Consider the following 25,723-nt stretch of genomic DNA (forward strand, 5'->3'; position numbering starts at 1 on the left):
GCGACTGCATGCCAAAAACAAGTGCGCAACACCGGCGCGAAAATGAGGCTCTGCCTATGCTTTGGGAAAGCCCCTAAAGAATAAGGTGTCTAAAACAGTGCCTGCCGATATTATTATATCAAAATACCCAGATAAAATGATTCCTCAAGGCTAAATATGTGTTAATAATCAATCGATTTAGCCCAAAAAAAGTCTACAGTCTTAATAAGCCCTTTTTTGAAGCCCTTATTTACAATCGTAATAAACATGGCTTACCGGATCCCAGAGGGAAAATGACAGCTTCCAGCATTACATCGTCTTGTTAGAATGTGTCATACCTCAAGCAGCAAGAGACTGCTCACTGTTCCCCCAACTGAAGTTAATTGCTCTCAACAGTCCTGTGTGGAACAGCCATGGATTTTAGTGACGGTTGCTAAAATCATTTTCCTCATACAAACAGAAATCTTCATCTCTTTTCTGTTTCTGAGTAAATAGTACATACCAGCACTATTTCAAAATAACAAACTCTTGATTGAATAATAAAAACTACAGTTAAACACTAAAAAACTCTAAGCCATCTCCGTGGAGATGTTGCCTGTACAACGGCAAAGAGAATGACTGGGGTAGGCGGAGCCTAGGAGGGATCATGTGACCAGCTTTGCTGGGCTCTTTGCCATTTCCTGTTGGGGAAGAGAATATCCCACAAGTAAGGATGACGCCGTGGACCGGACACACCTATGTTGGAGAAATTCCACCTGTATGTATTTGTTGAACAGACCATTCCAAAACCAGTGGAATTACATAGTAACATAGTAGATGAGGTTGAAAAAAGACCGAAGTCCATCGAGTTCAACCTATACAAATCTAAAAACAGAATTTATGCTTACCTGATAAATTACTTTCTCCAACGGTGTGTCCGGTCCACGGCGTCATCCTTACTTGTGGGATATTCTCTTCCCCAACAGGAAATGGCAAAGAGTCCCAGCAAAGCTGGTCACATGATCCCTCCTAGGCTCCGCCCACCCCAGTCATTCGACCGACGGACAGGAGGAAATATATATAGGAGAAACCATATGATACCGTGGTGACTGTAGTTAGAGAAAATAATTCATCAGACCTGATTAAAAAACCAGGGCGGGCCGTGGACCGGACACACCGTTGGAGAAAGTAATTTATCAGGTAAGCATAAATTCTGTTTTCTCCAACATTGGTGTGTCCGGTCCACGGCGTCATCCTTACTTGTGGGAACCAATACCAAAGCTTTAGGACACGGATGAAGGGAGGGAGCAAATCAGGTCACCTAAATGGAAGGCACCACGGCTTGCAAAACCTTTCTCCCAAAAATAGCCTCCAAAGAAGCAAAAGTATCAAATTTGTAAAATTTGGCAAAAGTGTGCAGTGAAGACCAAGTCGCTACCTTACATATCTGGTCAACAGAAGCCTCCTTCTTGAAGGCCCATGTGGAAGCCACAGCCCTAGTGGAGTGAGCTGTGATTCTTTCAGGAGGCTGCCGTCCGGCAGTTTCATAAGCCAATCGGATAATGCTTTTAAGCCAAAAGGAAAGAGAGGTAGAAGTCGCTTTTTGACCTCTCCTTTTACCAGAATAAACAACAAACAAGGAAGATGTTTGTCTGAAATCTTTAGTAGCCTCTAAATAGAATTTTAGAGCACGGACTACGTCCAAATTGTGTAACAAACGTTCCTTCTTTGAAACTGGATTCGGACACAAAGAAGGTACAACTATCTCCTGGTTAATATTCTTGTTGGAAACAACTTTCGGAAGAAAACCAGGCTTAGTACGCAAAACCACCTTATCTGCATGGAACACCAGATAGGGCGGAGAACACTGCAGAGCAGATAACTCTGAAACTCTTCTAGCAGAAGAAATTGCAACCAAAAACAAAACTTTCCAAGATAATAACTTAATATCTACGGAATGTAAGGGTTCAAACGGAACCCCTTGAAGAACTGAAAGAACTAGATTAAGACTCCAGGGAGGAGTCAAAGGTCTGTAAACAGGCTTGATCCTAACCAGAGCCTGAACAAATGCTTGAACATCTGGCACAGCTGCCAGTCTTTTGTGAAGTAAAACAGATAAAGCAGAGATCTGTCCCTTCAGAGAACTTGCAGATAATCCTTTCTCCAAACCTTCTTGTAGAAAGGATAGAATCTTAGGAATTTTTATCTTGTTCCATGGGAATCCTTTAGATTCACACCAACAGATATATTTTTTCCATATTTTATGGTAAATTTTTCTAGTTACAGGCTTTCTAGCCTGAATCAGAGTATCTATTACAGAATCTGAAAACCCACGCTTTGATAAAATCAAGCGTTCAATCTCCAAGCCGTCAGTTGGAGGGAAACCAGATTCGGATGTTCGAATGGACCCTGAACAAGAAGGTCCTGTCTCAAAGGTAGCTTCCATGGTGAAGCCGATGACATATTGACCAGGTCTGCATACCAAGTCCTGCGTGGCCACGCAGGAGCTATCAAGATCACCGAGGCCCTCTCCTGATTGATCCTGGCTACCAGCCTGGGGATGAGAGGAAACGGTGGGAATACATAAGCTAGGTTGAAGGTCCAAGGTGCTACTAGTGCATCTACTAGGGTCGCCTTGGGATCCCTGGATCTGGACCCGTAGCAAGGAACCTTGAAGTTCTGACGAGACGCCATCAGATCGATGTCTGGAATGCCCCATAATTGAGTTATTTGGGCAAAGATTTCCGGATGGAGTTCCCACTCCCCCGGATGGAATGTCTGACGACTCAGAAAATCCGCTTCCCAATTTTCCACTCCTGGGATGTGGATCGCAGACAAGTGGCAGGAGTGATCTTCCGCCCATTGAATTATCTTGGTCACTTCTTTCATCGCCAGGGAAGTCCTTGTTCCCCCCTGATGATTGATATATGCAACGGTCGTCATGTTGTCTGACTGAAACCTTATGAATTTGGCCTTTGCTAGTTGAGGCCAAGCTCTGAGAGCATTGAATATCGCTCTCAGTTCCAGAATGTTTATCGGGAGAAGAGACTCTTCCCGAGACCATAGACCCTGAGCTTTCAGGGATTCCCAGACCGCGCCCCAGCCCACTAGGCTGGCGTCGGTCGTGACAATGACCCACTCTGGTCTGCGGAAGCTCATTCCCTGTGACAGATTGTCCAGGGTCAGCCACCAACGGAGTGAATCTCTGGTCTTTTGATCTACTTGAATCGTCGGAGACAAGTCTGTATAATCCCCATTCCACTGTCTGAGCATGCACAGTTGTAATGGTCTTAGATGAATTCGTGCAAAAGGAACTATGTCCATTGTTGCAACCATCAATCCTATTACTTCCATGCACTGCGCTATGGAAGGACGAGGAACAGAATGAAGTACTTGACAAGAGCTTAGAAGTTTTGATTTTCTGACCTCTGTCAGAAAAATCCTCATTTCTAAGGAATCTATTATTGTTCCCAAGAAGGGAACTCTTGTTGACGGGGACAGAGAACTTTTTTCTTTGTTCACCTTCCATCCGTGAGATCTGAGAAAGGCTAGGACGATGTCCGTATGAGCCTTTGCTTTTGACAGGGACGACGCTTGAATCAGGATGTCGTCCAAGTAAGGTACTACTGCAATGCCCCTTGGTCTTAGAACCGCTAGAAGGGACCCTAGTACCTTTGTGAAAATCCTTGGAGCAGTGGCTAATCCAAATGGAAGTGCCACAAACTGGTAATGCTTGTCCAGAAAAGCGAACCTTAGGAACTGATGATGTTCCTTGTGGATAGGAATATGTAGGTACGCATCCTTTAAATCCATGGTAGTCATAAATTGATTTTCCTGGATAATAGGTAGGATCGTTCGAATAGTTTCCATTTTGAACGATGGTACCCTGAGAAATTTGTTTAGGATCTTTAGATCCAAAATTGGTCTGAATGTTCCCTCTTTTTTGGGAACTATGAACAGATTGGAATAAAATCCCATTCCTTGTTCTCTTATTGGAACTGGATGTATCACTCCCATCTTTAACAGGTCTTCTACACAATGTAAGAATGCCTGTCTCTTTATTTGGTTTGAAGATAATTGAGACCTGTGGAACCTTCCCCTTGGGGGTAGTTCCTTGAATTCCAGGAGATAACCTTGAGAAACTATTTCTAGCGCCCAAGGATCCTGAACATCTCTTGCCCAAGCCTGAGCAAAGAGAGAAAGTCTGCCCCCCACTAGATCCGGTCCCGGATCGGGGGCTATCCCTTCATGCTGTTTTGGTAGGAGTGGTAGGCTTATTGGCCTGCTTACCCTTGTTCCAGCCTTGCATTGGTTTCCAGGCTGGTTTGGGTTGTGAAGTATTACCCTCTTGCTTAGAGGATACAGAATTAGAGACTGGTCCGTTTCTGCGAAAGGGACGAAAATTAGGCTTATTATTAGCCTTAAAAGACCTATCCTGTGGGAGGGCGTGGCCCTTTCCCCCAGTGATGTCTGAAATAATCTCTTTCAAATCAGGTCCAAATAATGTTTTACCTTTGAAAGGAATGTTAAGCAATTTTGTCTTGGAAGACACATCCGCTGACCAAGACTTTAGTCAAAGCACTCTGCGCGCCACGACAGCAAACCCTGAATTTTTCGCCGCTAATCTAGCTAATTGCAAAGCGGCATCTAAAACAAAAGAGTTAGCCAATTTAAGTGCTTGAACTCTGTCCATAACCTCCTCATACGAAGATTCTTTACTGAGCGATTTTTCTAGTTCCTCGAACCAGAAACACGCTGCCGTAGTGACAGGAACAATGCATGAAATTGGTTGTAGAAGGTAACCTTGCTGTACAAAAATCTTTTTAAGCAAACCCTCTAATTTCTTATCCATAGGATCTTTGAAAGCACAACTATCTTCGATAGGAATAGTAGTGCGTTTGTTTAGAGTAGAAACCGCCCCCTCGACCTTGGGGACTGTCTGCCATAAGTCCTTTCTGGGGTCGACTATAGGAAATAATTTCTTAAATATAGGGGGGGGAACAAAAGGTATGCCGGGCCTTTACCACTCTTTATTTACTATGTCCGCCACCCGCTTGGGTATAGGAAAAGCGTCGGGGGGCACCGGAACCTCTAGGAACTTGTCCATCTTACATAATTTCTCTGGAATGACCAAATTGTCACAATCATCCAGAGTAGATAACACCTCCTTAAGCAGTGCGCGGAGATGTTCTAATTTAAATTTAAATGTCACAACATCAGGTTCAGCTTGATGAGAAATTTTTCCTGAATCTGAAATTTCTCCATCAGACAAAACCTCCCTCATGGCCCCTTGAGATTGGTGTGAGGGTATGTCAGAACAGTTATCATCAGCGTCCTCTTGCTCTTCAGTGTTTAAAACAGAGCAATCGCGCTTTCTCTGATAAGTAGGCATTTTGGATAAAAGATTTGCTATGGAGTTATCCATTACAGCCGTTAATTGTTGCATGGTAATAAGTATTGGCGCACTAGATGTACTAGGGGCCTCCTGTGTGGGCAAAACTGGTGTAGACACGGTAGGGGATGATGTAGTATCATGTTTACTCCCCTCATTTTAAGGAATCATCTTGGGCAATATCATTATCTGTTGCAATACTGTCCTTACTTTGTTTGGACACTATGGCACAATTATCACATAAATTTAAATGGGGAGACACATTGGCTTTCATACATATAGAACATAGCTTATCTGATGGTACAGACATGTTAAACAGGCTTAAACTTGTCAACAAAGCACAAAAAACGTTTTAAAATAAAACCGTTACTGTCACTTTAAATTTCAAAATGAAAACACTTTATTACTGAATATGTGAAAAAGTATGAAGGAATTGTTCAAAATTCACAAAATTTCACCACAGTGTCTTAAAGCATTAAAAGTATTGCACACCAAATTTCAGAGCTTTAACCCTTAAATTAACGGAACCGGAGCCGTTTTTACATTTAACCCCTATACATTCCCAGAATGAGGCTCTGTCTATAACTAGAAAGGCCCCCATCTGAAAAAGGTGTCCAACACAGTGCCTGCCGTTTGTCTAAACGTTCCCCAAGATTATAATACCAATAATTAGTTAGAATCTGCATAATATGCCTAGTAAAGCAATTGTTTTAGCCCAGAAAAATGTCTACCAGTTTTTAAGCCCTTTTTGAAGCCCTTTATTCTTTTATGTTTAACTAAGAAAATGGCTTACCGGTCCCCATGAGGGGAAATGACAGCCTTCCAGCATTACATGGTCTTGTTAGAAATATGGCCAGTCATACCTTAAGCAGAAAAGACTGCTAACTGTTTCCCCCAACTGAAGTTACTTCATCTCAACAGTCCTGTGTGGAAACAGCAATTGATTTCAGTTACTGTCTGCTAAAATCATCTTCCTCTTACAAACAGAAATCTTCATCCTTTTCTGTTTCAGAGTAAATAGTACATACCAGCACTATTTTAAAATAACAAACACTTGATAGAAGAATAAAACTACATTTAAACACCAAAAAACTCTTAACCATCTCCGTGGAGATGTTGCCTGTGCAACGGCAAAGAGAATGACTGGGGTGGGCGGAGCCTAGGAGGGATCATGTGACCAGCTTTGCTGGGACTCTTTGCCATTTCCTGTTGGGGAAGAGAATATCCCACAAGTAAGGATGACGCCGTGGACCGGACACACCAATGTTGGAGAAATATATACAAAAAGCTCCAGTTAAACTTAAATAATCCCACTAAAAGGTGACCCATTTAATACTAGCAATCATATCCATGAATTTTGTTTATAGACAGAAATGTATCCAAATATTTTTTAAATGTATCTAGGGTATTGGCATTCACTACCTCCTTGGGTAATGAGTTCCAAAATGTTATTGCTCTTACAGTGAAAAAACGTTTCCGTTGCAGGAGATTCAATCTCCTTTGCTCCAACCTTAAAATGTGACCTCTGGTCACAAACAATTTTCTTGGAATAAACAGCGCTTCTGCCATTCTCTGTATATGGGCCTTGAATATATTTATATAAAGTAATCATGTCACCTCTTAAGAGACCCAGTTTGGCTAGCCTCTCCTCATAGGTTAAATTCTCCAATCCCCTTATTAGCTTTGTGGCTCTAAACTTTTTCTAGTTCTGCAATATCTTTTTTTGCGATCAGTCCCCAGAATTGCACTCCATACTCAAGGTGAGGTCTTACCAGGGCTTTATATAGTGACAGAATTATGCTTTCCTCCCTTGAGTCAATGCCTCTTTTAATACATGCTAGTAGCTTATTAGCCTTTGAAGCTGCTGCCCTATATTGTGCACCCATCTTTAGCTTGTTATCTATTACTACTCCCAAATCCCTTTCCTCCTGTGTTTGGCTAAGTCTTGTCCCATTTAAATAATACGTTGCCTGCTTTTTTTTACTTCCAAAATGTAGAACCTTGCATTTTCCCGTATTAAATCTCATTTTCCATTTACCTGCCCATACTTCTAATTTTTGCAGGTTCCTTTGTAACGAAAGTTCATCCTGCTCTGACCTAATGACCTTACTTAACTTAGTATCATCTGCAAAAATAGAGATGTCGCTATTTAATCCTAGCTCCAAGTCATTTATAAAAATATTAAAAAGAATAGGGCCCAGCACTGATCCCTGGGGTACTCCACTGATTACCTTTGTCCAATCTGAATATGATCCATCTACTACTACTCGTATGCAGTATTACTTATTTTGCTGTTACTTGCATGCATTTCAAGATAGTTTGAATTTAAATATATTGAAATATATTGAGTGTTTTGCAAACATTTTTCCTTTAAGAGATCATGTCTTACAGTAGCACTTGCTTTAACTAGCTGCAACTTTTGTTCTAACGTTAGATAAGAATTCTTATTTCAAAAACAATCTGATGCACTTTAACTGCAGATCTATAAATAACAGACACCTTGTCTAAGCAGATTAAAAACAGTAAAACCAACCTTCAGACACTGTTTGTTCACCAGAAAACTCCTCGTCAAATCTTGTATTTTTTAATATGGCATTTTCTGCAATAATTCGGTTGGCTGACTCTGGCTTATGTAGCAATGCCCTAAAAAAAAGAAACATAACACACATTTCAATTGACAGCATAATACATTAAAAAACATAATTTATGCTTACCTGATAAATTCCTTTCTTCTGTTGTGTGATCAGTCCACGGGTCATCATTACTTCTGGGATATTATCTGCTCCCCTACAGGAAGTGCAAGAGGATTCACCCAGCAGAGTTGCTATATAGCTCCTCCCCTCTACGTCACCTCCAGTCATTCGACCAAAGACCAACGAGAAAGGAGAAACCAAGGGTGTAGTGGTGACTGAATTATAATTTAAAAAATATGTACCTGCCTTAAAAAACAGGGCGGGCCGTGGACTGATCACACAACAGAAGAAAGGAATTTATCAGGTAAGCATAAATTATGTTTTCTTCTGTTATGTGTGATCAGTCCACGGGTCATCATTAATTCTGGGATACCAATACCAAAGCAAAAGTACACGGATGACGGGAGGGATAGGCAGGCTCATTATACAGAAGGAACCACTGCCTGAAGAACCTTTCTCCCAAAAATAGCCTCCGAAGAAGCAAAAGTGTCAAATTTGTAAAATTTGGAAAAAGTATGAAGCGAAGACCAAGTTGCAGCCTTGCAAATCTGTTCAACAGAGGCCTCATTCTTAAAGGCCCAAGTGGAAGCCACAGCTCTAGTGGAATGAGCTGTAATTCTTTCAGGAGGCTGCTGTCCAGCAGTCTCATAGGCTAAACGTATTATGCTACGAAGCCAAAAAGAGAGAGAGGTAGCAGAAGCTTTTTGACCTCTCCTCTGTCCAGAATAAACGACAAACAGGGAAGAAGTTTGGCGAAAATCTTTAGTTGCCTGCAAATAGAACTTGAGGGCACGAACTACATCCAGATTGTGTAGAAGACGTTCCTTCTTTGAAGAAGGATTTGGACACAAGGATGGAACAACAATCTCTTGATTGATATTCCTGTTAGTGACTACCTTAGGTAAGAACCCAGGTTTAGTACGCAGAACTACCTTGTCTGAGTGAAAGATCAGATAAGGAGAATCACAATGTAGGGCTGATAACTCAGAGACTCTTCGAGCCGAGGAAATAGCCATTAAAAAGAGAACTTTCCAAGATAACAATTTTATATCAATGGAATGAAGGGGTTCAAACGGAACACCCTGTAAAACGTTAAGAACTAAGTTTAAACTCCATGGCGGAGCAACAGCTTTAAACACAGGCTTGATCCTAGCTAAAGCCTGACAAAAGGCCTGGATGTCTGAATTTTCTGACAGACGCCTGTGTAACAAGATGGACAGAGCTGAGATCTGTCCCTTTAATGAGCTAGCCGATAAACCCTTTTCTAAACCTTCTTGTAGAAAAGACAATATCCTAGGAATCCTAACCTTACTCCAGGAGTAATCTTTGGATTCACACCAGTATAGGTATTTACGCCATATTTTATGGTAAATCTTTCTGGTAACAGGCTTCCTAGCCTGTATCAGGGTATCAATAACCGACTCAGAAAAACCACGTTTTGATAAAATCAAGCGTTCAATTTCCAAGCAGTCAGCTTCAGAGAAGTTAGACTTTGATGTTTGAATGGACCCTGAATCAGAAGGTCCTGTCTTAGAGGTAGAGACCAAGGCGGACAGGATGACATGTCCACTAGATCTGCATACCAAGTCCTGCGCGGCCATGCAGGCGCTATTAGAATCACTGATGCTCTCTCCTGTTTGATTTTGGCAATCAATCGAGGAAGCAGTGGGAAGGGTGGAAACACATAAGCCATCCTGAAGTTCCAAGGTGCTGTCAAAGCATCTATCAGAACCGCTCCCGGATCCCTGGATCTGGATCCGTAGCGAGGAAGTTTGGCGTTCTGGCGAGACGCCATGAGATCTATCTCTGGTTTGCCCCAACGTTGAAGTATTTGGGCAAAGACCTCCGGATGAAGTTCCCACTCCCCCGGATGAAGAGTCTGGCGACTCAAGAAATCCGCCTCCCAGTTCTCCACTCCCGGGATGTGGATTGCTGACAGGTGGCAAGAGTGAGACTCTGCCCAGCGAATTATCTTTGATACTTCTATCATTGCTAGGGAGCTTCTTGTCCCTCCTTGATGGTTGATGTAAGCTACAGTCGTGATGTTGTCCGACTGAAACCTGATGAACCCCCGAGTCTTTAACTGGGGCCAAGCTAGAAGGGCATTGAGAACTGCTCTCAATTCCAGAATGTTTATTGGCAGGAGACTTTCCTCCTGACTCCATTGTCCCTGAGCCTTCAGAGAATTCCAGACAGCGCCCCAACCTAGAAGGCTGGCGTCTGTTGTTACAATTGTCCAGTCCGGCCTGCTGAACGGCATCCCCCTGGACAGATGTGGCCGAGAAAGCCACCATAGAAGAGAGTTTCTGGTCTCTTGATCCAGATTCAGAGTGGGGGACAAATCTGAGTAATCCCCATTCCACTGACTCAGCATGCACAATTGCAGCGGTCTGAGATGTAGGCGTGCAAAGGGAACTATGTCCATTGCTGCTACCATTAAGCCGATCACCTCCATGCATTGAGCTACTGACGGGAGTTGAATGGAATGAAGGACACGGCATGCATTTAGAAGCTTTGTTAATCTGTCTTCTGTCAGATAAATCTTCATTTCTACAGAATCTATAAGAGTCCCCAAGAATGGAACTCTTGTGAGAGGAAAGAGAGAACTCTTCTTTTCGTTCACTTTCCATCCATGCGACCTTAGAAATGCCAGAACTAACTCTGTATGAGACTTGGCAGTTTGAAAGCTTGAAGCTTGTATCAGAATGTCGTCTAGGTACGGAGCTACCGAAATTCCTCGCGGTCTTAGTACCGCCAGAAGGGCACCCAGAACCTTTGTAAAGATTCTTGGAGCCGTAGCCAATCCGAATGGAAGGGCTACAAACTGGTAATGCCTGTTTAAGAAGGCAAACCTTAGATACCGGTAATGATCCTTGTGAATCGGTATGTGAAGGTAAGCATCCTTTAAATCCACTGTGGTCATGTACTGACCCTCTTGGATCATGGGTAAGATTGTCCAAATAGTTTCCATTTTGAACGATGGAACTCTTAGGAATTTGTTTAGGATCTTTAAATCCAAGATTGGCCTGAAAGTTCCCTCTTTTTTGGGAACCACAAACAGGTTTGAGTAAAACCCTTGTCCTTGTTCCGACCGCGGAACCGGATGGATCACTCCCATTAATAATAGATCTTGTACACAGCGTAGAAACGCGTCCTTCTTTATTTGGTTTGTTGACAACCTTGACAGATGAAATCTCCCTCTTGGGGGAGAGAATTTGAAGTCTAGAAGGTATCCCTGAGATATGATCTCTAGCGCCCAGGGATCCTGGACATCTCTTGCCCAAGCCTGGGCGAAGAGAGAGAGTCTGCCCCCCACTAGATCCGGTCCCGGATCGGGGGCCCTCGGTTCATGCTGTCTTTGGGGCAGCAGCAGGTTTACTGGTCTGCTTGCCCTTGTTCCAGGACTGGTTAGGCTTCCAGCCTTGTCTGTAACGAGCAACAGCTCCTCCCTGTTTTGGTGCAGTGGAAGTTGGCGCTGCTCCTGCTTTGAAATTCCGAAAGGGACGAAAATTAGACTGTCTAGCCTTAGCTTTGGCTTTGTCTTGAGGTAGAGCGTGGCCCTTACCTCCTGTAATGTCAGCAATAATTTCTTTCAAACCGGGCCCAAATAAAGTTTGCCCCTTAAAAGGTATATTAAGTAATTTGGACTTAGAAGTTACATCAGCCGACCAGGATTTTAGCCACAGCGCCCTGCGTGCCTGAATGGCGAATCCTGAATTCTTAGCCGTAAGTTTGGTTAAATGTACTACGGCCTCCGAAATGAATGAATTAGCTAGTTTAAGGACTTTAAGCCTGTCCGTAATGTCGTCCAGCGTAGCTGAACTAAGGTTCTCTTCCAGAGACTCAATCCAAAATGCTGCCGCAGCCGTGATCGGCGCGATGCATGCAAGGGGTTGTAATATAAAACCTTGTTGAACAAACATTTTCTTAAGGTAACCCTCTAATTTTTTATCCATAGGATCTGAAAAGGCACAGCTATCCTCCACCGGGATAGTGGTACGCTTAGCTAAAGTAGAAACTGCTCCCTCCACCTTAGGGACCGTTTGCCATAAGTCCCGTGTGGTGGCGTCTATTGGAAACATCTTTCTAAATATTGGAGGAGGTGAGAACGGCACACCGGGTCTATCCCACTCCTTAGTAACAATTTCAGTTAATCTCTTAGGTATAGGAAAAACGTCAGTACTCGCCGGTACCGCAAAGTATTTATCCAACCTACACATTTTCTCTGGTATTGCAACAGCGTTACAATCGTTGAGAGCTGCTAAGACCTCCCCTAGTAATACACGGAGGTTTTCCAATTTAAATTTAAAATTTGAAATATCTGAATCCAATCTGTTTGGATCAGAACCGTCACCCACAGAATGAAGCTCTCCGTCCTCATGCTCTGCAAGCTGTGACGCAGTATCAGACATGGCCCTAGAATTATCAGCGCACTCTGTTCTCACCCCAGAGTGATCACGCTTGCCTCTTAGTTCTGGTAATTTAGCCAAAACTTCGGTCATAACAGTAGCCATATCTTGTAATGTTATCTGTAATGGCTGCCCAGATGTACTAGGCGCCATAATATCACGCACCTCCCGGGCGGGAGATGCAGGTACTGACACGTGAGGCGAGTTAGTCGGCATAACTCTCCCCTCGCTATTTGGTGAAATTTGTTCAATTTGTACAGATTGGCTTTTATTTAAGGTAGCATCAATACAGTTAGTACATAAATTTCTATTGGGCTCCACCTTGGCATTGGAACAAATGACACAGGTATCTTCCTCTGAATCAGACATGTTTAACACACTGGCAATAAACATGCAACTCGGTTACAATGTTATTTAATAAAACGTACTGTGCCTCAAGAAGCACTAAACGATTAAATGACAGATGAAATAATGAACTGAAAAACAGTTATAGCATCACTCTTAACAAACAACACAACTTTTTAGCAAAGGTTTGTTCCCATTAGTAAAATAACACTAATTAAATTTTAAACATAAAAATTACAGAGCAACGTTTTAAATCACAGTCACTATATAAGTCTCACAGCTCTGCTGAGAGAATCTACTTCCCTTCAAAGAAGTTTGAAGACCCCTGAGTTCTGTTAGAGATGAACCGGATCATGCAGAAAAACTGACTGGAAATTTTTGATGCGTAGCAAAGAGCGCCAAAAACGGCCCCTCCCTCTCACACACAGCAGTGAGAGAGAAACGAAACTGTCATAATTAACACAAGCAAACTGCCAAGTGGAAAAATAATGCCCAAATACTTATTCACTCAGTACCTCATTAATGCAAACGATTCTACATTCCAGCAAAAACGTTTAACATGAAAAATACCTAATAAAAGGTTTAATGTACTTTTACAGAGTAATTCCGGTGAAATACCATCCCCAGAATACTAAAGTGTAGAGTATACATACATGTTCATTATAACGGTATGGCAGGATTTTTTCATCAATTCCATTCAGAAAATAAAAACTGCTACATACCTCAATGCAGATTCAACTGCCCGCTGTCCCCTGATCTGAAGTTTTTACCTCCCTCAGATGGCCGAGAAACAGCAATATGATCTTAACTACTCCGGTTAAAATCATAAGAAAAACTCTGGTAGATTCTTCTTCAAACTCTGCCAGAGGGGTAATAACACGCTCCGGTGCTATTGTAAAATAACAAACTTTTGATTGAAGTTCTAAAAACTAAGTATAATCACCATAGTCCTCTCACACCTCCTATCTAGTCTTTGGGTGCAAGAGAATGACTGGAGGTGACGTAGAGGGGAGGAGCTATATAGCAACTCTGCTGGGTGAATCCTCTTGCACTTCCTGTAGGGGAGCAGATAATATCCCAGAAGTAATGATGACCCGTGGACTGATCACACATAACAGAAGAAAGTACATTTTCTAAGTGTTACTATGGTATAATTCGATTTACCATTTAACTAGTTTATAAGATAGTTTAACATTTACACATCTTTAAGCTCTAGCTTGAATATACTTGTATCAGTTTCTTCTTGAAATAAATTACTAAAAAATATTTTTCTGCAGTTGTGCAATAAATTAACATATTAGGTGAATGGGATTCTTTGGACTAACACCTTGTTTGATGCAACAATGCAATTATTAGTTTCAAATAAATCTATTACTTCACATCCAGAGTGACAGCATACACAGGATGGTATTATAAAGCAGATATGGGTATGTACCCATATGGTAAAATATAAGTATTATTATTATACTTTATTTATGAAGTGCCAACATATTCCGCAGCGCTGTCCATGGATACAATTCATTTAAATAAAACAAATCAAGACTTGTAAGAGACAAGACAAAATTTACAAACACATACAGGAGGGATTGAAGGCCCTATTCCCGTGGGAACTTACAATCTAGAAGGGTAGGAGGTTGAGAAACAGGAGGTGAGGACTGCAAGATTGGGAAAGATGTTAATACAGAGTTAGATGATAAGTAAGAAGGGGACTCCGTTGCTTACCCTCCATTACACATTGGAACTGATCATGATAATTAAACTAACATTAGAAGGAACAAATCCACATCATGCAATCCTGCCCCACGCCAAATAATGCAGTGAATGATAATTTAGAGGTGGTAGTAGACTGTCTCAGTATAAAGAGACAAAATAAACATGGCTGCTTTAAGTGAAAAGAAAAGCAGAAATGGCAGTTAGATGTTTGGTGGTAACCAAGCAGTATATCAAAGTTTAAAATGGTAAACCATCTATTAGACAACATATATTTAATAAAACATTAAACTTCAACAAGCTGAAAGGCAAATCCCTTTGTAGAATGTTCTGTAACTAGAAAGTACAAAAAAGCCAATTTGTTATGGATTCAAGTTGGACAAAACCATAAAGAAATGGAGAATGGACTGTTCTGTTTAGTGAGTCTGTAAGCTACAGGAAACAAATTATGCTTACCTGATAATTTCATTTCCATCGAGGGGAGGAGAGTCCACGGCCTCATTCATTACTTGTTGGAATTAAGAACCTGGCCACCAGGAGGCAGCAAAGACACCCCAGCCAAAGGCTTAAATACCTCCCCCACTTCCCTCATTCCCCAGTCAATCTGCCGAGGGAACCAGGAAAAGTAGGAAAAATATCATATAAAAAAAAGGTGCCAGAAGATGATAAATTTAGGGCCGCCCAACGGAGATAAGGATGGGAGCCATGGACTCTCCTCCCCTCGATGGAAATAAAATTATCAGGTGAGCATAATTTATGTTTTCCATATAAAGGGGAGGAGAGTCCATGGCTTTATTCATTACTTGTGGGAACATATTCCCAAGCTCTAGAGGACACTGAAAGAAACCAGGAGGGTAAAAGGCAGACCCTAATCTGAGGGCACCACAGCCTGCAAAACCTTTCTCCCAAAAATAGCTTCCACAGAAGCAAAAACGTCAAATTTGTAAAACTTTGTAAAAGTGTGTAAGGAGGACCAAGGTACGAACCACATCCAGGTTATGAAGAAACCTCTCCTTTGAAGAAGAAGGGTTAGAACACAAAGAAGGAACAACTATTTCCTGTTAAGGTTAGACACCACCTTGGGGAGAAACCCCAACCCAGTGCAAAGTACAGCCTTATCCACATGAAACACCAGATAAGGAGGATCACATTGCAAGGCAGCTAGTTCAGATACTCTGCGTGCCGATGCAATAGTCAACAGGAAAAGAACCTTCCAGTACAGAATTCTAATGTCTATGGAATGCATAGGTTCAAACGGAACCCTCTGCAAAACCCTAAGGACTAAGTTTAAGCTCCAAAGGGGATCCGACTGTCGAAAAACAGGCCTGATTCTAGACAGAGCCTGAACAAAAGATTGAATGTCAGGGAGCTCAGCGAGTCTCCTATGCAACAAAACTGATAATGCCGAAATCTGTCCCTTTAAGGAACTAGCGGCAAGACACTTCTTCAACCCATCTTGGAGAAAGGAGAGAATCCTGGATACCTTCACCTTGTGCCAAGGATGTCCATGCTTCTCACACCAGGACAAGTAAGTCCTCCACACCTTATGGTAGATGCGACGAGTAACTGGCTTCCTTGCCTGAATTAGCGTATCAATCACACTTTCTGAAAAGCCTCTCTTGGCTAAGACTAGGCGTTCAAGCTCCACGCAGTCAGCCTCAGAGAATCTAGATTTCGATGTTGAAAGGGGCCCTGTGACAGCAGATCCCTGCGACAGGGTAACCTCCACGGCGGAGAGGAGGACATCCCCACCAGATTCGCAAACCACGTCCTCCGTGGCCACGAAGGAGCAATCAGAATGGCCGGGTCCCGCTCCTATTTGAAGCATGGAAAAAACGTGGGGATCCCTGGACCTCGACTCCTATCGAGGTAGCTTGCAATAGAGTCTGGACGCCCTGAGATCTATCTCTGGCGCTCCCCATCTGTGACAAATCTCTGCAAACACCTCGAGGTGAAGAGATCATTCTCCCGGATGGAAGGATTGTCTGCTGAGAAAGTCCGCTTCCCAGTTGTCCACACCTGGAATGTGAATCGCAACCCTGATGGTTGATGTAAGCCACTGAGGTAATGTTGTCGGTCTGGAATCTGATGCAACTAACCGACTCCAGAGAAGGCCATGCCTTCAGAGCATTGTAAAATGCTTGTAGTTCTAGGAAGTTGATCGGAAGGAGAGACTCCTCCCTGGACCACTTTCCTTGTGACTATAAAACAAGAGAGTAGAGAAGTGCAACACGCTCTAAGTGTAGACTGTATGATTTAGTTTCTAAATCACCCCTTCCCAGAGTATTACTCACAGGATTAATGTGAAAATCATGCGCATCGGTTGTACACAACCATGAAGTTTTCTTTCCACGCCGGTGGTATCCGCCTCCCTCTAAGGTGTCAAAGTCTGCAGGTCCAATCAGCTGTGTGGCTCGCTCTCAATTCAAAACCGTCAGCCACAGTCAAATAAGCGGAATACCCTGTGGATCAAATAGGAAAAAAGGATGTCCGTTTTTTATTTGTAGTGCTATGTATTAGTCTTGCATTCCAGCTGACACTGCACAGAGAATCAACCCATCTAGTTCCTTGGTTCTGAATTGTATTTTAATACCTTTCCTTCAGAGAAAAGACTGAAAACAGTCTTTATGTGCTCTTTGCACTTCCACCTGGGTCAGCAGCCAAACTCTGGACCCAGTCGCAAGAAAGATGTCCCCATGGACAAATCCAACAAGAGAGAGAGTCCCAAGTCCGAGCATCCATGGATATCAGCTGTGATAGATCCGAATGATCGCCGTTCCACTGTCTCAACATGCACAATTGAAGAGGTCTGAGATGGAACACCTGGCGAATAGGATGACATCTATGCTCGACACGATGAGACCTATCACCTACATACATTGAGCCACCGACGAGCTTGTGGAGGAGTAAAGGGCAAGACAGGTGGACGCAAGCTTCCTGCGCAGCTGATCTGTAAAAAATATCTTCATGGACATAGAATCTATTATCGTGCCCAAGAACTCCACCCTGTTGCTGGGAACCAGGGAACTCTTTCCTGAGTTGATCTTCCAACCGTGAGATTGGAGCAGAAGAAGAGCCCTCGAATGATCCGCTGCAAGGCTGAGCGACAGCGCCTGAACGAGTATGTCGTCCAGGTAAGGCGCCACCGCAATGCCCCTGGAACTGGTTACTGCAAGCAGCGCCCCCAGAACCTTCATGAAAACTCTTGGGCCGTTGCCAGACCAAAAGGAAGGGCCAAAAACTGGAAGTGTTGGTCCAGAAATGCAAATCTTAGGAACCTGAAGTGGTCCCTGTGAACTGGCACATGAAGGTAAGCGTCCTTCAAGTCTACAGTTGTCATGTCTTTATCTAGGGGCAGAATAGATCTGATTGTTTCCATTTTGAACGATGGAACACTCAGAAACTTGTTTAAACACTTCAGGTCCAGAATCGGGCGGAATGTGCCCTCCTTCTTTGGAACCACAAAAAGGTTGGAATAGTACCCTAGACCCCTCTCTGCTAGGGGTACTGGTACGATAACCATGAGAGAGGCAAGATCTTTCACACTCTAGAAAGTCCTCTCTCTTCTCTGGTCTTGAAGACAGGTTTGACAGGGGGAAACTGCCCTCGGGCGGATGGGATCTGAACCCTATCCTGTAACCCTGGGAGACCACCTCCAGAACCCAAGGGTCCTGAACATCCTGCAACCAAGCGCCTGAGAATAGAGATAATCTGCCCCCTACGTGATCCGGATACCGGTCGGGGGGCGCCCCTTCATGCCGATTTCGTCTCGTCAGGTTTCTTGCTTTGCTTAGACTTGTTCCAAGATTGAGCAGTCTTCCAAGATCCCTTGGACTGGTCCGCTTTTGCGGCGAGTTGCTGACGCTATGCCTTATCCGTACAAAAGGGACAAAAAGTAGATCCTTTAGGCTTAGCCTGCTTATCCTGCGGTAGGAAGGCTCTCTTGCCTCCCGTAACAGTGGATATAATCAAATCAAATCCAATCCTGGACCGAACAGGATCTTTCCTTGAAAAGGCACAACACAAACGTCCACAGAGCTGGTACAAAATTCTTCTTTATTATGTCACACAGACATTACATAATATAGCAAACATTTCGGGTTAACAACCCTTATTCATGCTATCTATATATATATATATATATATATATATATATATACATCAAAGTTCACACTATTTAAAGACATTAAAATTTGCGCCAACCGCAAAAATGCGGCTCTGCCGACACCTACTTGTGAAAAATCATCATTACTCCTTACTAAAAACAATGAATGCAATATACAGAAATTATACACCTTATTATTCATATGTTATAAGCTGCCTGGATAACCTCATAATATGCCACATTAAGCTTTAAGCTTCCTAATTACAGGAATACTGACCAATCAAAATCTCTGTTAAGGCCTTTAGGGGTCATGCTCTCTAGTTCTTGTATCCAAAACATATATTTTTGTTTTAATAGCTTTTCTCTATTCCTACCATTCCTTTGGGGGCCTACACTATCTATAATTTGCCACCCTCAGCTGACTCACTTGGTGACCACACTTCAAAAAGTGATTTGACACTGGAGCTTCCAAGTTGTTACATCTAATATTAGAACAATGTTGAGACATTCTGTCCCTGACCATGCGGGTAGTCTCTCCCACATAGATCAGGGAACAAGAACATTTTATTAAGTACACTACATAAGTAGATTCACATGTATAGTAGTCCCTAATCTGATATTTCTTTCCTCTTCTTGGGTGGTAGAAATAATTACCCATTTTCATGGAGTTACAGCTTATACAGCCAAGACATGAGTAACACCCCAAAATTTTCTTAAGAAATGTTTGTCTACATTTTTTATTGGACCCAATATTCGTACTGGTTACCTGATCCATCACATTTTTCACCCTTCTAAAGGCCATAAGGGGTGGAGCTTTAAACTCTATCCTTATTGCAATCCTGTAGGACATGCCAATGTTTCCTAATGATTTGTGAAATTCTCTCACTTTGTGGATTATATTGTGTATCCAATACAAGCCTATTTTCATTTTTGTTCTTATCTTTGGGATTATGCTCAATATTTGCCAATTGGTGATCAATTAGATCTTCTGGATAGCCCCTTTCCAGAAACTTTTGTTTAATTTTTTTCTGCCTTGAAAAGGCAGGGACAACAGCCTCGCCTTACAGGTCATGTCCGCTGTCCAAGAATTTAGCCACAGAGCTCTGAACCCTAAAACAGAAAAACCTGACACCTTAGCATTCAGGCGAATAATTTTCATATTGGCATCACAAATGAAAGAATTGTCGATCTTCAGCGCCTTAATCTTCTCCTGTATCACGTCGATGGATGTCTCCCCCACGACCATTTCACACATAGATTCACAATAATATGTCACAGCTCCAGCGACCTCCGCAACGGCCGCTGCTGGCTGAAAGACAAACCCGTGTGCTGAAACATCTTTCTTAACATGTTTTCCAGTTTTTTTATCCATGGGCTCTTTAAGCAACGAACTATCCTCAAAGGGAATAGTCGTCCGTTACGCGAGCGTAGAGAAAGCCCCATCCACCTTAGGGATGGTCCCCCACAGCTCTAGCTGAGAGTCCGGAACGGGGAACAGTTTTTTAACGGAAAAAGAAGGGGAAAAGGAAGAACCTAATCGCTCCCATTCGTTCTTAATAATATTAGCCATCTTAACAGGAACCGGGAAAGACTGAGGCACTACCCTGTCCTGGTTTACCTTGTCAAGCTTAGTAATCGCAGGTTCCTCCGGTATCTTAGGTTCCGGAACCTCCAGAGTAGCAAGCACCTGCCGAAGCAGAAAGCGCAAATTCTCCATCCTAAACCTATAACCAGGCTGCTCCTCTGCCACTCGAGGTTTAGATGACACGGACTCCAACCCAGAAGGGGCCTCCTCCGAAGAATCTGAGTGGGCCTTGACATCGTATAAAGCCACTGGATCTTCCATCGGCGAGGACAAACCCTGGGCCGGGCCGCTATGAAACCCTACGTTTGTGCTTAGCAGAACGTGGTAAGGCATGGATCACTTGCGAAACTGCAGATTTTAGCTGGTCCGCAAAGTCTGACGGCCATGTGCAATCTGAGATGAATGTAGGGAACGCACCTCCCGGGACGAAGAACCCTCAGAGGTAAATGGCTCAGTAGTACTAGACATCCGTTTACATTTAGATGTTGAAACTTTATCAAGGCATGTGGAACAAAGTTGAGCAGGCTGATCTAAAAGAGCCTCCTCACAAACACAGGAATGAGACTTTATTAAGGAAGGAGAGACCTCCAACACGTCAGTCCTTCATCGCTTGCGTGCTTGGTTAGACTAACTTTATTTATTTACCAACAATGGCTGGGGCACTCACCACCTCGTAGGACCCGGACTACAGAAACCGCTACATCACCTGTGCCACATATCAACAAGAAGGATAGATGGCCACACCCAGTCACATTGTATGCCTGGCAGGACCGCCCGTGCAATAAGGAAAAACTCACCAAAAAATGGCAGCACAAGTTTCCACAAGTAACCTGAAAGTTCCACACATTACAACAATACGATTGGTCTAGGAGCTAAGTCAAGGCAGTAAATACAGATAAAAAGGGTGTGGGTGGCGCCAAAAAAGGCAGACTGTCAGTGTACAGAAATGAGGATCAGATTATAAAAATAAAAATAATTGAACGTGCACTCCTAGATTAACCCTTTAATTTGGGTGAGTTGTTTCGCTTTTTAAACAACTGTTTAAAATCGAAACTGTTTTTAAACACTGTTTCGATTTTTAAACACTGTTTCGATTTTTAAACAACTCACCCAAATTAAAGGGTTAATCTAGGAGTGCACGTTCAATTATCTTGTATTGTATCAAGTTAAAGATATATTGGAGTTAATACTGTTACTAATTGTACAGATATACTGTAGCTTTTTAGAATAATATTAGCATCATATTTTTAGGATAGTTGATATATTTTAACAGACACCGGTGTCGCAAAGTTTTTATTTCAGGATGATGTTTTTTAAGATTGATGATTAATTTTGAAGTTGGTAATAAATTACTTATTGGTATGATATGAAGACTTGAATCCTCACATAGAAATCTAATTACTTTGTACATTATTAAAATATTTTTAGTTTTATAATCGGATCCTCATTTTTGTACAATGACAGTCTGAATTTTTTGGCGCCACCCTCACCCTTTTTGTCTGTATTTGTTTAAAAGTTCCACACATTGCCAGAGCTTCATCTCAAACATAACGCAGCAACGACACAAACAAAATCATGTATAAAAAAACCCTGTACAATAATCCCCCTTCCAGGAATATTAACCCTTGACTCTGTAAAGATAAAAAGGTGCCACACTGTGAACCCGTCTTCTATGTTATCATTATTAATAAAAAATGAAACGATCTTACGAGAATCTACGCCGTGGAACAGGAACACAGCCCTTCAAGTGTGACAGGTTAGTAGCCTCGCTCCTGACGTGGACTTGAGTGAACAAAGCAGGCAGCAAAATTTGTCAATGCTGATTGCTTATGGAGCTATTAATATGAGTCGGGATGGTTTCGCAGAAAGACGCACCGGGCATCTACAGACTCTTTCGCCCAGGCTCTCACTGAGAGGCTGACAGGACTACTTAAAACTCCAGTCCCACTGCGAAGAGTACTAGCCTCCATAAGAGACTACTCCGAAAATCCGGCACTCCTCTGCCATCCTACTGTGGCAAAAGGCAAAGAATGACTGGGGATGAGTGAAGTGGGGGATGTATTTAAGCCTTTGGCTGGGGTGTCTTTGCCTCCTCCTGGTGGCCAGGTTCTTAATTCCCTATAGTAATGAAGCCGTGGACTCTCCTCCCATTTAGATGGAAATCCAAGCCATGGTGAAGGAATATCTTCTGGAATTGTATTACTAATAGAGTAGTGTGCCACTTTATTCTTTAAATGTCCTGATAAAAATAGAATTGAAGAGAGAGGGGAAATAATCATGACATACACAAAGGCTACATGTGGAATCCTGTTACAATATGTTTAGGCACCGAGGCTTCTTCCACATGCCATTAGAACAATATCATAAGTGGAAAGATGTATTTAGTTGAGCTGTCAGCATGCTCCAGGATGGAAACTAATGCAAGAAAAATGAATTGCTTTACTGAACATAATTAAAGGGACAGTCTACTCCATATTTTTTTATTTAGGATGAAAAAAACCTAATTTATGTAAGAACTTACCTGATTAATTCATTTCTTTCATATTGGCAAGAGTCCATGAGCTAGTGACGTATGGGATATACAATCCTACCAGGAGGGGCAAAGTTTCCCAAACCTCAAAATGCCTATACATACACCCCTCACCACACCCACAATTTAGTTTAACGAATAGCCAAGTAGTGGGGCGATAAAGAAAGGAGTAAAAAGCATCAAAAAAAGGAAATGGAAATATAATTGTGCTTTATATAAAAAAAAACAACCACCATAAAAATGGTGGGTCTCATGGACTCTTGCCAATATGAAAGAAATGCATTTATCAGTTAAGTTCTTACATAAATTAATAATAAGTAATAAATTAATAAGTTTTCTTTCATGTAATTGGCAAGAGTCCATGAGCTAGTGACGTATGGGATAGTAATACCCAAGATGTGGAACTCCACAGAAGAGTTACTAGAGAGGGAGGGATAAAATAAAAACAGCCATTTTCTGCTGAAAAAATTAAATCCACAACCAAAAGAATACTTTTATCTCATAATTGTAAAGAAAAAACTTAAAACATAAGCAGAGGAATCAAACTGAAACAGCTGCCTGAAGAACTTTTCTACCAAAAACTGCTTACGAAGAGGCAAATACATCAAAACAGTAGAATCTAGTAAATGTATGCAAAGACGACCAAGCTGCTGCTTTGCAAATCTGATCAACTGAAGCTTCATTCTTAAAAGCCCACAAAGTGGAGACTGATCTAGTAGAATGAGCTGTGATTATCCGAGGCGGAGCCTGACCCGACTCCAAATAACCTGATGAATCAAAAGCTTTAACCAAGATGCCAAGGAAGAAGCAGAAGCTTTCTGACCTTTCCTAGAACCAGAAAAGACAACAAATAGACTAGAAGTCTTCCTGAAATCTTTAGTAGCTTCAACATATTTCAAAGCTCTTACAACATCCAGAGAATGTAAGCATCTCTCCAAAGAATTCTTAGGATTAGGACACAAAGAGGGGACAACAATTTCCAAATTAATAGTTAGAATTCACAACTTTAGGTAAAGAATTAAATGAAGTCCACAAAACTGCCTTATCTTGATGAAAATTCAGAAAAGATGACTCACAAGAAAGAGCAGATAATTCAGAAACTCTTCTAGCAGAATAGATAGCCAAAAGGAACAACACTTTCCAAGAAAATAGTTTAATATACAAAGAATGCATAGGCTCAAAGGGAGGAGCCTGTAAAGCTTTCAAAACCAAATTAAGACTCCAAGGAGGAGAGATTGATTTAATGACAGGCTTGATACGGACCAAAGCATGAACAAAACAATGAATATCAGGAAGCTTCGCAATCTTTCTGTGAAATAAAACAGAAAGAGCAGAGATTTGTCCCTTCAAGGAACTTGCAGACAACCCTTTATCCAAACCATCCTGAAGAAACTAAGATTCTAGGAATTCTAAAAGAATGCCAGGAGAATTTATGAGAAGAACACCATGAAATATAAAGTATTCCAAACTCAATAATAAATCTTCCTAGAAACAGATTTACGATCCTGTAACATTGTATCAATCACTGAGTCAGAGAAACCTCTGTGACTAAGCATTAAGCGTTCAATTTCCATACCTTCAAATTTAATGATTTGAGATCCTGATTGAAAAACGGTCCTTGAGACTGAAGGTCTGGTCTTAAAGGAAGTGGCCAAGGTTGACAAGTGGACATCCGGACAAGGTCCGCATACCAGAACCTGTGAGGCCATGCTGGTGCAACCAGAAACACAAACTAATGTTCCATGATGATCTTGGAGATCACTCTTGGAAGAAGAACTAGAGGCGGGAAGATATAAGCAGGTTGGTAAAACCAAGGAACTGCTAACGCATCCACCGACTCCGCCTGAGGATCCCTGGACCTGGACAGGTACCTGGGAAGTCTCTTGTTTAGATGGGAAGCCATCAGATCTATTTCTGGATGATCCCACATCTGAAAAATCTGAAAAAACACATCTGGATGGAGAGACTACTCCCCCGGATGTAAAGTCTGACGGCTGAGATAATCCGCTTCCCAATTGTCTACACCTGGGATATGTACCGCAGAAATTAGACAAGAGCTGGATTCCGCCCAAGAAAGTATCCTTCATTCATAGCTAGGGGACTGCGAGTCCCACCCTGATGATTGCCATAGGCCACAGTTGTGATATTGTCTGTCTGAAAACAAATGAATGGTTCTCTCTTCAAAAGAGGCCAAACCTGAAGAGCCCTGAAAATAGCATGGAGTTCTAAAATATTGATAGGAAACCTCGCCTCTTGAGATTTCCAAACCCCTTGTGCTGTCAGAGATCCCCAGACAGCTCCCCAACCTGAAAAACTTGCATCTGTTGTGATTACAGTCCAGGTTGGACGAATAAAAGAGGCCCCTTGAATTATACGGTGTTAATCTAACCACCAAGTCAGAGAAAGTTGAACATTGGGATTTAAGGATATTAATTGTGATATCTTTGTATAATCCCTGCACCATGGATTCAGCATACAAAGCTGGAGAGGTCTCATATGAAAACAAGCAAAGGGGATCGCATCCGATGCTGCAGTCATGAGACCTAAAACCTTCATGCACATAGCCACTGAAGAGAATGAATGAGACTGAAGGTTCTGACAAGCTAAAACCAATTTCATTTGTCTATTTTCCGTTAAAAACAGAGTCATGGACACAATTTATCTGGAAACCTAAAAAGGTGACCCTTCTCTGAGGAATCAAGGAACTTTTTAGTAAATTGATCCTCCAACCATGTCTTTGAAGACTCAATACTAGTTGATTTGTGTGAGGTTCAGCAAAATGTAAAGACTGAGCTAGTACCAAGATATCGTCCAAATAAGGAAACATCACAATAACCTGATTACAGAGAGTAGGGCACGAGAACATTCTAAAAAAATTCTTGGAGCTGTAGTTAGGCCAAATGGAAGAGCGACAAATTGGTAATGCTTATCTAGAAAAGAGAATATCAGAAAACGATAGTTATCTGGATGAATCGGAAAATGAAGATATGCATCCT

General features: G+C 42.1%; 1 protein-coding gene across 1 annotated transcript in view; it reads right to left on the minus strand.

The window, feature by feature from the left end:
- The window catches only part of CEP192 (centrosomal protein 192), a 1,162,204-nt gene that overhangs the window by 305,658 nt on the left and 830,823 nt on the right, over positions 1-25,723 (minus strand). Inside the window, exon 34 of the mRNA XM_053715857.1 lies at positions 7,880-7,993. Within this exon, the coding sequence (XP_053571832.1) occupies positions 7,880-7,993 (114 nt within the window). The remainder of the gene's footprint in view (positions 1-7,879; positions 7,994-25,723) is intronic.

The sequence above is a fragment of the Bombina bombina genome, chromosome 5, assembly GCF_027579735.1.
Source record: "Bombina bombina isolate aBomBom1 chromosome 5, aBomBom1.pri, whole genome shotgun sequence".
Classification (NCBI taxonomy): Eukaryota; Metazoa; Chordata; class Amphibia; order Anura; family Bombinatoridae; genus Bombina; species Bombina bombina.